Raw genomic sequence first — 16,662 nt, 5'->3', positions numbered from 1 at the left:
CTCCTGTCTGTGCCCCTGTCGGTGTCCCCACACCTGTGCCCATGCCCCCATGTCCCCGTCCCTGTCCTTGTGCCTGTGCCCATGCCCGTGTCCTCATGTCCTCATGCCCATGTCCCTGCCCGTGTCCCCGTGCCTGTGTCCCCCTGCCCATGTCCCTGTCTGTGCCTGTGTCCCTGTGCCCATGTCCTTGTCCTCGTGCCCATGCCTGTGCCTATGTCCATCCCCATGTCTTCACTTCCCTGTGCCCGTGTCCTTGCCCATGCCCTTGTGTCTCTGTGCCCGTGTCCCCCTGCCCATGTCCTGGTTTCCCTGTGTCCCCGTGTCCCCGTGTCCCCGTGCCCGTGCCCGCGCCCGCCCGCCGCGCACACGCTAGGTGTCACTGCGCGCCCGGCAATGGCCCCGCCGAGCGGGACGGGAGCGGCGCCGCCGAGCGCGCACCCGCGGGGCCGGGCGGGGGGGAGCGGCGGGGCCGGAGCACCCGCGAGGCCGGGCCGGGGGCGGGGGGGCTGGGGGCGGTGGTCCCGGATGGCTCCGGGGCTCCGGCCGCGGGCAGAGCGCGGTCCCGCCGCGGGCCGGGCAGCTTCTGCAGCACCGCGGGGGGCGGGCGGCGCTTGACCGGGCGAGCCCTTGCTCCACAGGTGTCTTTGACATCTGCTCCTGGAAGCCAGCTGCTGCCTGGCCAACGGCTGCAGAACACACATCCCTGTCCCCATCCCATCCCTCTCCTCGTTCCAGCCCATCTCCATCCCTATACCCAGCCCATTCCTATCCCAATCCCTATCCCCATCCCATCCCTATCCCTATCCCCATCCCATCCCCATCCCTATCCCAATCCCTATCCCCATCCCAACCCTATCCCTATCCCCATCCCATCTCTATCCCCATCCCTATCCCTATCCCTGTCCCTATCCTCATCCCTATCGCTATCCCAATCCCTGTCCCCATTCCCATGTCTATCTCCATCCCATCCCATCCCATCCCTATCCCAATCCCTACACCTACCCCCATCCTAATCCCTACCCTATCCCCATCCCATCCCCCCCACATCTTCATCCCATCCCCCATTACAACCCAAATCACCCAGAAGGCTGGGGGCTGCCCCACAGGTGAGATGGGGCTGCCCCTACCCCCTCCCCACAGCCCCCCCAAGACTGTGCACCAAGAAGGTATAAAGACCCCATGGGCGAGCAACAAGGCTCTGCATGGTGGGAGGGGGTCTGCCACAGCAGGGAGGAGGAGGAGGGCAGGAACACTGCCTGGGGGCCGGGTTCTCCAGGGCTGCCACGTATACCACACAAATCCCACCCAGGGCACTGGCCGCCACGGCCTCCTCCAGCCCCAGCACCACGAGACAGGACCGTGTCACGGCGTACCGCTGAGCTTTGCCCCGATTTGTCCGTTTGTCCGGAGCACTGCCAAAATGAATGGTGTTTTTCTCTCCCTTCCTTTCCTAGATTTTTTTCCACAACAAAACATTGTAAATGAGAACATTCTTTTCCATCTCATAGCTCCACAAAGTACTCTTTAAAGCCCCTGCTGTTTCTTGGTGCCTTCTTGCCTCCAATTATCTACAAACCTGGAGGAGGGGAGAAGAGCGATCCTTTCCTTGAGCCTTTACAGGCAAGTACTCTGCATCTGCCTGACACTTGCACTGGCTAAAACCTGTATCCTGAACTTTTAGCAACTTTTTTCACTGGGCAAGATGAAATAAACTTTATTTTTCCAGGCTAATCCGATTCCAGTTTGCAAATCATAAGGATAAAACCTACAAAAACAATGACAGGGACTTTAAGAGGTTAAATTGCACATCTTGTTTTCATCCAGCAGTTAAATACAGTATGAAAACCATACTGTTTTCCCTGCTCAGACCAAAGGTCACTCTTCATATTGTTTCCTTATCACAGAAAACTAATAAAGATGAAATCTGCATGTTGTCACCAGGTACACAGAGACTGTGTTCTCCAGAATTTCTCTCTTTTGTACCTTTTGACACAACCACTACCATTATGCTGAGATGTCCCGGTCCGGTCTCTAAGATGGGTCTAACGCTGCTGCTGCTGCTGCTGCTGCTGCTGCTGCTGCTGCTGCTGCTGCTGCCTCAGGGCACTGTGAGGATCACTTGTTAGAAAACTTTTCCAAAGCACTTCAAGTTTAGGCTTTGCAAATGATTAATCTGCAGAAAACTTGCTAGCGATCCACAGAGCACAAGTGGGCGCACAGACCCAGCTCTCCTTACTCTCAGCCACTGGCTTTTCATAGCTGAGAGGGTACGCAGGCCATCCCCGACACAACTTAGGGACGGGATCCCTTCTCCTGACATAACTCAGGGATGCGATCCATTTTCCTAACTGCTGCTGAGAGGTGCCAAGAGCTGGTGAGCACAGAGGAGCACGGGGGGCAGACCCCGACCATGCGCCTGCCGCCCCCACCAGCTGCTTTGCACAGCAAGTTGGGAAAGCAGAGAAACCCCGAGCTGCAAAAAAGGAGTCATGCGGAGTTTGAACATCTCTTCCAGCATTTTCCTCTGGCTAAAATAACTGCCAGCACTCCCATTGCTAATTAGAATTAATACTATCTTCTTCCTCCAACAGTAAAAACAAAATGTTCCCATCATGTCCCATCTGATAAGGCAGCAGAGCTCACCCAGCACGGCCTTGTAGGTGGGCTGCTCTCGGTAGAAGAGCTGGGCTCCTCAGGGAGGGGACCCCGCACAGGCACTGCCACCCCTAAAACCCTGTGCCAAAGGAACGGGGTGCATCGAGACCAGGACATGGGTAACAGGTTTCATCTGGGCTCGGGATGACTGTGTCAGTTAACAAAACGGCCACCCCGCTAAGGCAGATTAGCTCAAGGGGTTCAGAAAACATTGTTTCTCCATGCCTGGCCTTGACCTCCCTGCTAGTTTCATCCCATGAGGACCAGCCTTGGACGGTGTAAGGAGCCATGTGGCTGTCGCAGCCCACCCTGCCATGGGCAGTGCTTGCTCGCAGCCCCCCGGCAGGCCCCTGCACACCGACTCCTCTGCCTGTTTGCGATAATTAAATCTCCGCTCAAGCAAAGAGAGGGCCGGGTTAACAACGGCAGCAACCGTCTGCTGCCTGCAGCTCCCAGCTGTGCCTGCATTCACATCCTCTGCTCGGAAATACCCCTAGCCATCACCGCCGGGGTGGCGGTACGGGACTGCCTGTCCTGCCCATCACCACCCGGTGGCCAGCGGCATGGGCAGACCCACACCCAAACCAGAGCCCCGGGTGTCGGGAGCTGCTGCCACCCCCCACTTAGCCCCCAACCCCCAAACTGGAGATGGGGAAAGCGGTCCCACTAGCAACATCAGGGCTGGACCCACCCCTAAATGGGGGGCACGAAGCCCCAGCCACCCCCAGGTGCTTGGGTGCCTCTGGGGAAGCAGCGTTGGTACCCAGGGTGCTCAGGTGCACCCCCAGGGCTGGGCAGTGGGGTGCAGAGGTGCACAACCCCCGGACCCCTGTGCACCTGCCGCTGAGTGCGTCCCCAGAGTCACACTGGGTTGTCACCTCTCCTGGCACTGTGGCCTCCAGCCACACACAGGAGGCAGGGCTCCGAAAAACCCTTGGGGCCATGCAGCGGCTGAACCTTCGATTAAAACAGACCGGGGGCGGGGTGAGGGCCCGGTGTTTGAGGAGGGTAAGGTTCAACCAGCTGAGCCCACACATCCCCCAAGGGCTGGTCTGGCTCCTTCTACATCACCAGGGACCGGCACTGCACACACACCCCCGCAGAAACCTCCTCCTCTCCCCCCAAAAACACTCCCCAAACCCCACTCTCTGGAAGCCCACACCCAAGAACTTGCTCCTTTTAAAAAATAACAAACAACCCACTCCTGCAAAATCCCACTTGGAAAATCCTGCTCCCTCAAAATCTGGAACACTGTTTCCCTAAAAACACTCCCCAAACTCCACTTTCTAGAAAGGCGCCCCCCAGAGCTTGCTGCCTTAGAAAATGCCCATCCCTGAACCCCATTTCCCCAAAGCCACTGGCAAAATACCTGCTCCCCAAAAGCCATTGGCAAAAGTCCCACTCCTCAAAACCCACCCCAAAGCCCACTGGCAGAAATCCTGCCCCCCCAACTGACTCCAAAACCCACTGGAAAAAATCCTGCTCCCCCAAAACCTACTGGTAAATGTTCTGCTCCTCAAAACCCACCCCAAAGCCCACTGGCAAAAATCCTGCTCCCCCCAAAACCCACCCCAAAACCCAGGAGCAGAAATCCCGCTCCCCAAAACCCACTGGCAAGCATTCTGCTCCCCCCAACCCCCCCTCAACGCCCCCCGGCAACAGCCCCGCTCCCCACGGCCCCCCCCAGCGCCCACCCCCAGCCACCTCCCCATCGCCTCCCACCCCCCGCTCACGAAATCCCCCCGCCCAGCCCCCCGCCCCCCAGCCCCGCTCCCCTCCCGGGCGCGGCGGGGCGGAGCGCAGCGCGGAGCGGCGGGCGGAGCGGGGCAGCGCGGAGCCTCCGCCGGCGCGGGGCAGCGCGGCACGGCGCGGGCAGGGCGCGGGCACGGCGGGGCTCGGCACGGCACGGCCCGGCCCGCCTGCATGCGGCGGCGGCGGCGGCGGGGCGGCCGGGCGGGATGAACGGCTCGGCGGCGGGCGGCGGCACGGCGGCAGCGGGGCTGCTGGCGGGCACCGGGAGCGCGGCGCTGGAGCTGGAGCGGGCGCTGCGCTGCTGCACCGCCGCCTCCGTGGTGACCGACGGCGGGGCGGCGGCGGCGGCGGCGGCGGACGAGCGGAGCCTGTACATCATGCGGGTGGTGCAGATCGCCGTCATGTGCGTCCTGGCCCTCACCGTCGTCTTCGGCATCTTCTTCCTCGGCTGCAACCTCCTCATCAAGTCCGAGGGGATGATCAACTTTCTGGTTAAGGACCGGCGGCCGTCCAAGGAGGTGGAGGCGGTGGTGGTGGGGCCCTACTGACGGCCGGGCCCCCGCCGCCCCCCGCCCCGCCGCCGGGGGAAGCCGTCCGGCGCCCTCCGCCCCCGCGCTGCCTGCACGACGGCCGTCCCTCCTTCGGACAGACTGGGTGTCGGTTTGGTGCTTCGGGTTGGTGTTTTTTTTTATTTTTTTTTTTCCCTCCGAACCCCGCGATCCCGGAGGCCGGTGAGGCGTGCGGGGGTGCCCGGCGTGTGCAGCTCCCCGCCCCCGCCCCGGAGCCGCCGTCCCGACCCGCGGGGTGCCCGAAGTAAAACGTGCTCTAATGGCAACAGGTCTGGGGCTTCTTACTCCGCTCGCGTTAATTCAGCGCCTCCCGCCTGCCGGTGCTGGGGTGCCGGGGCGGGGAGCGGGGAGGCGAATCCGCGGGGCTCAGGGTGAAGCAAACGCCCCGCGGACCGTCCGTGCAGGTTTTTGCCTTGTAACTGGGTTAAAACTTCTGGTTTAGACAGCTGTCCCAGCCCCCCTCCCCCGGCTGCAGGGTGAGCGCTGTACCCTCTCCCCTGCGCACACCGGTACCCGACGGGATGCACCTGGAGGGATGCGCCGGGTGGGTTGCGCCGGGTGGGGGGTGGGATGCGCCCGGGACCCCGCTCCTGCCCCGTGGGCTCCAGCTTTGGCCGGGGAAATAACCCAGGACACCCCGGTTGTATCTCCCTCTGTCCGAGTTTGACTGGAAAACCACTCTACCTACTTTTTATTAACCCAACTCCAACAGGTGACTCCTTACATTTAAGGCTGGGAGAAATTTATACTTGCACAGGAATTTATTTTATTTTTTTGTTCATCCATTTCCTCTGTAGGGATAACAAAGCATCTTTCTATGTGAGGTTTGTGTAGCTGTTTATCATATCCCCGGGGGCTTGCACTCATTGCTAGTGATAAATCAATGTATCTACATCGGCTGTAGGAGCAGAACCGCAGAAATGCCTGCCAGGGACCACAGCAGTGGGATGGGGGCAAAAAGGCTAAAGCAACCTGCCTGTGAGCAAGTCTCTCTCATGACACCCAAAATCCTGCAGTAAGACTGTTAATTGTCAGTATTTTTAATGCTGGTAAGAATCAGAAAGTTTCCCCGATCAGCCGTGCAGATTTCAGACTGCTTGGTTTTCCCTCGGTTTATCCTGAGTGGTGTGAAGATGGCCAAGGCACCGAGTCACTGTAGATAGATATCATTAGGAGACATTATCAGGAGATTCCATTGTGATAGACAAGGTGAAACTCATTCACAAAACACACCTGAGCTAGAAGGGGGTGAAATAAAGCTGGAGTCTGACACAACCACCTGATTGCAGATAAACTTTTGGTAGAAAATGAGACAAAAATCAAGAGTGTCTCAATGTAGTCAGGTTCCCTCCGAGGAGCAGAAGTCTCAGCCATGTACTTGCTCATTTACAGCTACATTTAAGGGGAAGACAAAGATCTGCCTGTTCTCTGGGAAACAAGTGTGCCAGTGACTTTGTCATTACATCAAAATAAATGTTACGAAGCCACCTATCAACTGAAACATTGGTGACAAATTTAACCAAAACTCTCCCCCTTTCTTTACCCCTTAGAGCTGTAGAAGCATTAGATAAAGCAGAATTTGAAGATCATACGGTAAGAGGGGAAAGTCCTAATATAGATGTTTCAGTCATTACAAAGTATTTCCAACTTTTTAATTTGCTTCACTTCACGGTGTTGCAGATAACACAATCGTTCCCGTAATCTGAACTTGCAAGGAGTGTGCTGCATGTTTGAACACTTTTGAGAGCTGGATTCATTAGGCATTCTTTATTAATTATAGCAAACACTTGAAGTATAATACATTTTGATTAACCTTTGCCAGAAGCCACAGCTTTTTCCAACACTGTAAATCAGAGGCACAGCAAACTCCAGGTTCTGTAATAAAATTGTAAAATTCTCGGCCTCAGCCCAGGAGTGCACATGGCCTGATGCCTCTCACCTAAGGATCCCCCAGAAGGTGAGAGCCCCTGCCCTAATTAAGTTATTGGGACTTTAATCCTTACAAAGATACCTCATTTTAGGCAGGGAAGAGTTGGGAAAAGGGTTTTTCCTGCTCACGGAGGTGCTCCTGATGCAGAGATGCTCGAACACATCCAGTCCATCAGCTTTACTCAGGCCTCTCTCCCTGCCTGTACTGTGGGGACTTTGGGGCTTGGCACAGAGAGTAGGAGACCTGGGATATTTATGATCCATCGGTGGGCAGGAGGGTGGCAGCATGGAGAAGAAGCACTTCTCAGACACCAGCAAAGGCTTTGGCACCCACCTCACCCCCACGTTGCATGGGGTGGATGGAGGAACTCGCTTCCATTGGCACAGGGAGCCATGCTTGAGCAGGTACCTCCTACCCCGGGGGTCCGGGACACCTCCCTGCTTTATAAAGCCATGTCCTCCTGCCCAGAGCATATGCTTGTCCCTTCTAGATGTGTGTGTAAAGCCACGACCTGCATGTTCAAGGTGCACAAACCTCCCGGTGACAATAGCTTTTTCCAGTCATCACATGCATCATTTCAGGGATGTTTTTAGAAAAGCACCTGCTAGGAAAGCAGCAAGGAGAGTCTGTGGTGGCGACGAGTAAAGCTCCATCAGCTCCTAGAACACAATGGAAATGAAAGCACCCTTGCTGCAGTGCTGAGGTGTCAGAAAACGGTTGTGTTTGGGACAAAACCAGTGAGGGTACCCAAAGGAGGGCTCCGCCACCTTGCAGCTGGCTTGGAGGTAGCACAAACAGCTGACTTGCTTCTTTGTACTTGTTCCTTCTTTATTCATCTTAAATGGTAAGTTATGTTCACTTGTACCACCAAAACTTGAGGGGCCTTTCACTTGATGTGCATTCCCCTTTCTCCGTCATGTTTCCATCCATAAAATTCCCAGAGGACCAGAAGACTATGAGGGACCTGGTAGACCTGACCAGCTCTCAGTCTTTGCTGTCAGATGTGAGCTCTTACAGGGGAAATTTCCAGTTTGTGAGGAAACTGTGCCCCTTGCCATGCTCAGTGGCTGCTGAGGGGGGTAGGACTTTGCAGCAGGACCTCTCCCAGCAGATTTCACACTGGGACTTCTCACCGCAGCCTCTCCATGGCTGTTTCGAAGAGAACGATTCTCAAAAGTCCCTACAGCCCCAACCAGAGCAAGCCCTTAACGGGGTGCTATTTGCAATGCTTCCTGAGTGCTAAAATAAAAAAACCCTCAGATCTCACTTTTCTTAAGTCAAGGTTGAAGTAGTCTCACCTTAGGCTGTCTGCATACCTAATTACTCCCTACAAATTAATAACATAGTAATTCTTGCCATGAATTAAATTAGCAGTGCCTACGCAGCAGAGCTTCAGGCCACAGACCCCAGCCCTCATGCTTAGCCTTGGCTTCCAGCTTGCAAAACACCGGAGCCAGAGCTCTTCTGGCATGAGTCCCCACCAAGGCTCGTCCCCGGCATGTCTCCATGACCTGCCAAATGGCACCTGATTTCTCTGCTGCTTCTCAGCTGATCTTGTCTTTCCCCCATTAGCCAGGAACGTGGGCTTGGGGACACGAGGTAACAGGTTTCACCCTTTCAGCTTAAAACACGTGCTAATACTCTGGGACAAAAACTGAAAGGCATCTTAGACGTTTCCCAAAAACCCACTGAAGTGCTTTTGTTCTGTATTTTAAATCGGATACACTTATTACAAACACTCCAGCAACTGCAATTGCTTTTAGATAACCCTGTGAATGTACTCAGGCTAAATTTGTCTAGATGGCTGTACAATTTTAATTGTATGCTTTCCACATCTTTTTTCGTAGTAATAGTCAAATGCTGTCTGAAGCATGAGGAAAAGGTGCACTTTAGCAGTTCAGACATATGCAGGTGCGGGGCTTTATTCCAATTTCATAGTCAGGCAAAACTCACATTGATTTTTAAAGCAGTTTAGCTTTAATAAGGAAAGTAAGATCCAGCTGTTCACTTGCAGTTAAAAAAGCAGAACCTCGCCGTAAGTGGGAGGCACAGCAGACATTGCACATTTGCGATTTGCCTTCGTATTTGTCACTTAAAGTAGCCATCGGGTGGCCCTGGGTGCTGCAGCACAGGCAGCCTGGGTGCTCACCTGGGGTGGAGCTGGGAACCCTTAATGATGGTGTGTCCCCTAAAAAACCTTCATGTTCGCATGCAGCTAGACACCCCATTTTGACATGCAGCCCTAGCTGCGTTTGAGCCCGTATTAATTATCATTAAAGAATGAGTCATTAAGAGTGCTCCTCCTCTCTCGACAGCTCTGTTTGTGTGCATGAATGGATTGTGTCGTTGCCATTGATTTCAGCAAGCCGTGACTGGGGCTGTCGAACGGGTGTAGCTGAAGGAGCCCCGAGGGACATCAAGTCTTTCAATTCTTTTATATTATAAAACAGCAGTGTCCTCTCCATAATCAAGGTTTAAACTTGCTGTCCAGAAACCTAATTTTCTGTGAGCTCACCATCGGCAAGTGATAGCTGCTGCCCATGGCACCCTGTGTGGCTGGCAGCCAGGTTTTCTCCCAGACAATTCAGCCAGTGGTGCTGCACCGTTACTGGCACCGTGATACGGGCTTCTCTACCAAAGGAGAGAGAAAAACGGGGAGAGAGAAGCCAGAAAGCACTGAGGAGGGTACAAAACACAGGCACCTCCAGGCCCGTTCCCCACGGTGTGGCCAGAGCTGCCCTGTACAGACACCTGAGCTGGTAAATGTATTTTACAAACACAGGGCAGGATGGCTGTTGCAGAAAGGATTTTGAAAGTCGTTAGGAGCACCTCTTTTGCATGGAGGCTTTGTTTTCCTCTTGTCCCACACAGCATGCATGCTCAAATGCAAAATTTCAACTGCACCATCTTCTCCTTTCCCTCCTTCGCTGAATTTAAATCCATACAAAGTGATCTCAGTGATCATACAATTTATCATCTTTGTAATGCATTTGTAGGAAGCAGCTTTCTTTTATGGGGCACTTTTATTTTTTAATGCCAAATATTAATGTGTTTGGTTTTTTTTTTTTTATTGCTGGGGACCAGACACATTCGCTTAAGAAAGAAACCAAAGGAAACCTGAGCTCTTCAAGACTAAGCATATCCATCAATTTGGCCACCGGCAGCTTGGGACCTATTCTGCAGTTATAGAACGTATTTTTAGCACATGGAAACACAGTGTCATGAGCACATGATATGAAAAATACACAAAGCAATAGATCATTTTTTATGTCCTTTATTCTATCATAATCAGGTTAGGATTTTTCCCCTCCCTGCTTGCTTCTATTTTGGAAGTGTCTCCAGGGAGGCAGACTGTAGGAGCGTAATGGCCCATCAAACCCACAGCAGCTGTGTGCAGCAGCTGCAGCAAAGCCCTCCACCGTGTTGAAGGAGATGGAGCAGCAAGGCACCAAGATGAAGGAGATGGAATGGCATAGTACTGGGATGAAGGAGATGGAGAAGCATGGCACCAGGATGAAGGAGATGGAACGGCACGGCACCGGGATGAAGGAGATGGAGCAGAGATAAAGGAGAAGGTACCGGCAGGACCTCGTGAGGGCAGGGCAGTTGCTGACCACCAGTGCTGCCCTCCACTCTGGGTCCAGCCTCAGTGATGGCATACAGCACCATGCTCTCCTTTCATTACTGCCATCTCCTCAGTGCAAATTCTTTTTTATTTCTTTCATTTTAGCTACTTCAATTGCCTGTCTGTCACAGCAAACACAGAAGAAAACAGATGCCTGTTTGGGCTGATATCTCACATGGGCTTGAAAGAAAGGAGTGCCCTACTTACATTAAGGGATAATATGATTGGGACACAAGAGCAGAAGGTATGGCTTTGCCCTTGCTGGGAAAGCGAGGTTCCAGTTCTTTCCCAGCTCCAGGAGCTGAAGTGATGAACACAAGGGTTCACCCACAGACACCGGGCCTAAAAGGAAATTAGGAATGATTTTACAGCATGAAAAATGGAAGTGTACTTGCACATAAAATCTTGTCTGTTTTGTGCTTCATTTGTGAACGTACCATGACATAAATCATGGATTGGTAGTCCCCGCTCTGGTTCATTCCTGGATAACAGAGGATGGTGTGTAAATCCCACTTGGATACCACCGCCAAACTGGCAAATGAGAGGAAGAGCAACAAAAATCACCAGGTACCTGGAAAAACTTACGAAGAAACAAATGCCCATTAAAAAACTACTCAGTCTTGGACAAAGAAATGGAAAGAAGAGTGCAGAATGTGTGATGCACATCTACAGGACAACCTGATGGGGCAGAAAATATTTTGGACATGAGCCCTATCCAGAAAAGATGGGATGGGCTGGAAGAGGCTAGAATGAACTGAACAATTTTGCTGGTTTGTAGGAAAGTCTTGAAAATGAGAGATATTAGGCTGTGGAATAATCTCTATAGGGGAGATATAAACATTATTTTATTTATGACCCTACTCTAAACTTGAGAATATATTCCCTACAGGTGGTTGCTGCATTCACAAAAAGCTGGACCTGGTTCTCTAATGCAGCCTCTCCATCACTGTCTGATGAAATTCCCTGGTTAAACTCATCACTGTAACTGCTGAAGCTACGGGAATGAAAAGTGCCAATCATGCCGTAAGTATTAATTACACATAAGAACTACTCAAAAGTTATCAAGCAAAGAAAACAAGCTGAATTACGCTCAGCAGTTTCAGGAAGTGGAGAAAAAAAAAAAAAAAAAGCGGTTTTCTTTAATTCCCTCACCTGCAGAACACCGCTGGCTGTTTGACAGCAAGGGAGACGTTTCAAATCCTGTTACCCATTAGGGCGTTTGTGTATGTCTGTAATGGAACTGCCACTCAAAGCTTTCAAAATATATTTTCAGTGTTTCACAAATCCAGTCAAACCTGTACTGAAATCCCTACGTGGTGAACGAAAGCTGTACCTGCCCTTCCCTTTGCCAAATACAAGCTCAGAGCTGCCGAAGAGCACGTGTTGGAGATGGAGGAGACCGCGGAGGTTACCTGGAGCAATTCCTCCCAGGTGAGCCCGCATTGCCATCACCCACCAACCGCCCCTTTGTCTCGCGTTGGAATAAAGGGCAGAAAGATTGGGCCGATGCTTGTTTGTTTGCGGAGAAATGAGCCATAGCCTAATGAACCTTGGTCCCCATCCCCTTGTACCGATGTTAATCCCACCAGCAAATACTCCCCAGTCCTATCCCTCTGGTTTTCACTGGGGGCAAACCTTCCTGGCGTTCCTATGCCATATTAGAAGGGAGGAAACCACGCAGTGTATTAAGTAATTCTGTTCTTTGCACACTCCATGTACTGATTATCATTTTCCTCCTTTTCAAATGGTGCACCATGATCAATTTTATACCTAAATAACACCTTGAACTTGAACAAAGCATATCCACAGGATAAGTGAGAAATTAATTACCTCAGAAAAAAATATAGTGTTATTGGAAAATGGAGCACAGCAGGTACTAGCTAATGATACTGACCATTTGTTGTATCTTGGACAGAAAATGAAAATACATACATTAACTAAAAGCAGGCTTTAGGGAAAATATTATTTACTTGTGCTATAATAAAAACTAAAGGCTTCCAGGGAGATCCATTGTACTGCGGCAGGGCTGTAGAGTGGGGCTGTTCAGTTAATTTGATTAAATGCACGGGCTCAGTGCTTGGCGGGGCGTGGGACAGCAGCTCATTGCCATGGAAGAGGGACAAGAAATATGGGACCTCGCGGGGCACTTGGGGGACTCAATATATCTGGGAGATGGGCGAGACTTCAGCTCCTGACTAAATGCCACAATTTAAACAGACCAAATTTATCCACCCTCGGTGGATAAATCGCAACTGCACACTCAGTCCAGTGACTTTCCTAGATCAAAGAAAGGTGGATCAAGGAAGAAAACCACAATTTCATATATTCTAGCTAAGCTCTCTCGATGCTGGTGAACACTGCCTGCGGCACGGACTGTACCTGTGGGAGTTCAACCGTACCCATGGAAAGGGTGAAGTTAGACTATAAAAACACTTTTAATAAAAGATTGCTGCCAAGTATTGACATTCTGTCATTGGCAAACTAAGATCTGGGAGCATTTAAAGCACTGTACTATTTTTAATTTTCATTGAAGGCCCATACTGTGCAGCAATATTGGCATCCCATTACCACCGGGGCTCCGTTCCATGGAGCACATACCCAGGGCACGTAACCTGGTTCCAGCCCTGAGGTCCAATGGGGCAAGCAGATAATAGCTTGGTTTGTTTCTCAGCAGCATTGCAAAGATACATTCCTCTAATTGATTGAAAAAGAGAGGGTTTAGCAAGACACCAGCCTCTTGGAAAATGTGAACTGCCATCGATTCAACCTAGGGCTTTGAGTTCTAAAATAATTTGCCCTGCTCTTAGCTGATACCAGCAGTATCAATGGCCCCTGCTTTAGCAAGGGAGCTGGGGTGCGAGAGGCAATCAGCCGGTGGTGGACTGCACCGAATTCCTGGGCAGAAGCATGCTTCTTCATTTGTTCTTGAAATGTTTGTGTCGAAATGCCAAATTAATTCTGACAACCCCCACAAGCCCAGAATGCACAACACTGTAAAACAGTTCAAGCCATTGTCTGTCATGCCACCTCTCAGAGCCAGAGGACACTTGTCCTTGTCTTCACTGCTGGGACCATTCCATGGAGCACCAAGAAGGGGGTTTCACCACAGCATGCATGGGATACAGCACTCAATCATACAAATGGTGATCAATTTGATAATAAAGTGGGAGGTTTGTTTCCAGAAGATTTGAAACACCCTTTCTCCTGGCAGCAAAGCACAGCAAAGGCAGGCTGTAACTTGCAGCAAGCGGTATTCCTCACTGCAGGGCCAGGACACGGGGTGTCTGAACCGCCCTGGGCAGATACTGCCCCAATGCATGCAAGCTTCCAGCAAGGGTGATTCCACCATTTCTCTGGATAACTCATCCCAGATTTTCCTATCACGAAACACTTCTCCTAAGATCTGACCTCAGACATGTCAACTGCAAACTGCCGTTTTTTCATGATCCAGCCTGGGAAAACAAAGGGCTATGACTTCCCTTGTGCTACCGGCAGCTGCTGGATGGAACAGCAGAATTGCCTCTTGTCTAATTCCAACGTTTCTTTGCACCAGAGATTTTTAATGGGTTATTTTCTCTTTGGAGAGAGGTTCAAAGGGGCCGTTTATCTTGCAGTAATTTACTTAGAAGCAAGGGTGGGCACAGGGGAGGAGATTAACGGCAGGACACAGCACTGATGATGACTCCCAGAGTGGATGAGCATTCCTGTCCTTCCTCCACCCCTGTGATGGTGCCTCCTCCTCGCTCACTGCTTATTGCAGGTGCCCAAACTCCTCAGCCCCACACCATCCCCCAGCTGCAGAAGCTCTTTCATACTTTATAATCATGAGTGCCAGTGGGTATGGAGACAGCTGGATGTTCTTGTTTTCCGCTGCCTCACTGAGGAAGGAAGCCCCAAAGCAAAGCACTTGGCAGTTGACTCACTTCATCAGCAGACTTCATTGGTGTTGGAACATGCCCCAGAGCCATCTCTTTCCTGAAGACCTGCCTCCATCACCTTGGAGAAGGTTACCAGCACCTTGGGGAAGGTTACTGACACCTTGGAGAAGGTTATCAACACCTTGGGGAAGGTAACCGACACCTTGGGGTAGGTTAGGAACACCTGGGAGAAGTCAGTCAGCCAAGCAAGGATTGCTTGAGGAGCAGAAGAAAGCAGTGACAAATTTTACCTTTTTCAAACGAAATCCGATTCTTTGTCTTCCGAAGATACCAATCCAAAATCGGTGCACATGGAGGTAAGTAGCTCTGATTCATACTATAACGAGCCTGTGAGTCTTGGAAAGACCTTGCCAAGGAGAGCAGACTCCTCACTGAAGGTGATAACGCCTCTGTAGGTGTGTACTGGAGTAGAAATACTAAACATAATAATATGGGTAGTCAGGTACCATGGAAAGACCAGTTTCACCATTGTCTCTTCCCTTAATTAATCCATTTTTTAATTACATTGTTTAAAGAAAAATATCAAATATGAAGTTTAATTTTTTTCTGATCCGTGGAGATTAAACACAACTGTAACAATGGCTAGTTATCCTCAAAATTCAGAAATTGCGTGCGATTTTTGTCTGAATATACCTCATGTCACACATGGATTTCTTTCTTCTTTCTTTTCTTTTTCCCCTACAGTGGAAGGCTCTACATTACCAGTTTCCATCTCATGTATGAGACTTACAAACTCTAAGCCCTGGACTTCCTTTCCGTTAACCAAAAGACATGCTTTTGGTAGCATAATTGTGCTCATAGTACTTTCCTGAATCTTTGCCATCTAATAAGTGTCTTTTTTTTTTTTTTTTTTTTTTTCTTTTTGAATGCTAGAACTGGACACAATGTTCCAGTCGCAGACTCGCCAAAGCAACACAACCACTCTGCCCCATAAATCTGTATTCTTCTGTTCAAAAAACTGTGTGTATGCTAATTGTTCTTTTAGTCCGAGTGTCACACTGCACACCTACCTTCAGCTGATTCCATTGCAGTGACATAGAAACACCTTCAGTATCCTGGTTCCTAGGGCAGAGTCCAAGGGGATATAAATGTCACCTACTTTCTTCATCCTTATATACATTTTCCATGTTAAACAATATAAAAATGCATGTTGTGTGAAGGGTAAAGTTTGATAACATCTGCCTCATATAAAGCCATGTAGATCAGCAGCAGTTGTATTGGCCTTTCATAACCCATGATATCAAAGTTTTGCCCCTCCCTTGTCATGCCTGGGGTGAATGGATGAATGGATAGATGGATGGATGGATGGATGGATTGCAAGAGGCTCCCCAGGGAGGTGATGGAATCGCCATCACTGGAAGTGTTTAGAAAATGCATAGATGAGGTGCTTGGGGCCATGGGTTAGTGGTGGGCTGGGCAGCGCTGGGCTAGTGGTTGGACTTGATGGTCTGAAAGGTCTTTTCTAACCTCAATGATCCCATGGTTCTATGGACGGATGGATGATTGACTGATGTGCACGTGATTAGCAGGGGTGCTCCTCACAGACTCTCAAAGCACTGGCACGCTGTTAAATGTGAAATTTCATTTTATACCTCTGGGGCTCTCCAAGCAGACTTAGAGCTCGTTCAAGCAGCATCAAGAGCCCTTAGCTTGTTCTTTACATATTTTCAGAAAAATATTGTTAACATTTCTGCCTTTGCTCCCCATGACTAACAGCTGTGTTGTTCCTACCTAGTAATCTAAGAACAGTACCACATAGTATTGTTCCTTTTACTGAAACACTTTTTTAAAAAGAGCTGTGCTGCACTTATTTCTGCTTGCCATTTCTCTCCGCTTTACTCCTTTATTTTACCAGAGTGCCTGTTTTCCAATTTTTCAGTAAATATACAGTGCTTTTTTATTTAAGATAGGTAGGCTTTTACATAGCCATTCTCTCTCACCCTATAGGTCAAGGTCATTTTTCCGGAGTGGAGTACATGGAGATGATCCCAACAGTAGTCCGTGCTGAAAAGTGACATCTGCCCACCACGTCCCTCAGGCTGGCGTGGGACAGACCTGGCCCAGAGGAACTCAGCCGTACAACCTCCGTGCCTGTGAGGGTTTTTCCTTCAGCTTTAGAGCAGTGACCACCCTGTCCTCTCCCTCACCTCCAGCTGCTGCCAGTCTCCATCTACCTTCTGGGGAAGGTGAAGA

At 50.8% G+C, this 16,662-nt stretch overlaps 1 protein-coding gene across 1 annotated transcript in view; it reads left to right on the top strand.

The window, feature by feature from the left end:
* The first annotated feature begins 2,077 nt into the window (after positions 1–2,077).
* RPRM (reprimo, TP53 dependent G2 arrest mediator homolog) overlaps positions 2,078–16,662 on the top strand; it is a 62,969-nt gene continuing 48,384 nt past the window's right edge. Inside the window, exon 1 of the mRNA XM_080400114.1 lies at positions 2,078–16,662. This exon is cut by the window's right edge and continues 48,384 nt beyond it. Coding sequence (XP_080256240.1) covers positions 4,614–4,955 — 342 coding nt within the window. The 5' untranslated portion in view covers positions 2,078–4,613 and the 3' untranslated portion in view covers positions 4,956–16,662.

This window comes from Falco punctatus (genome assembly GCF_963210335.1).
Source record: "Falco punctatus genome assembly, chromosome: 8".
NCBI lineage: Eukaryota > Metazoa > Chordata > Aves > Falconiformes > Falconidae > Falco > Falco punctatus.
Note: the sequence above shows the minus strand (reverse complement) of the source record. Positions and strands in the feature narration are given on the sequence as shown.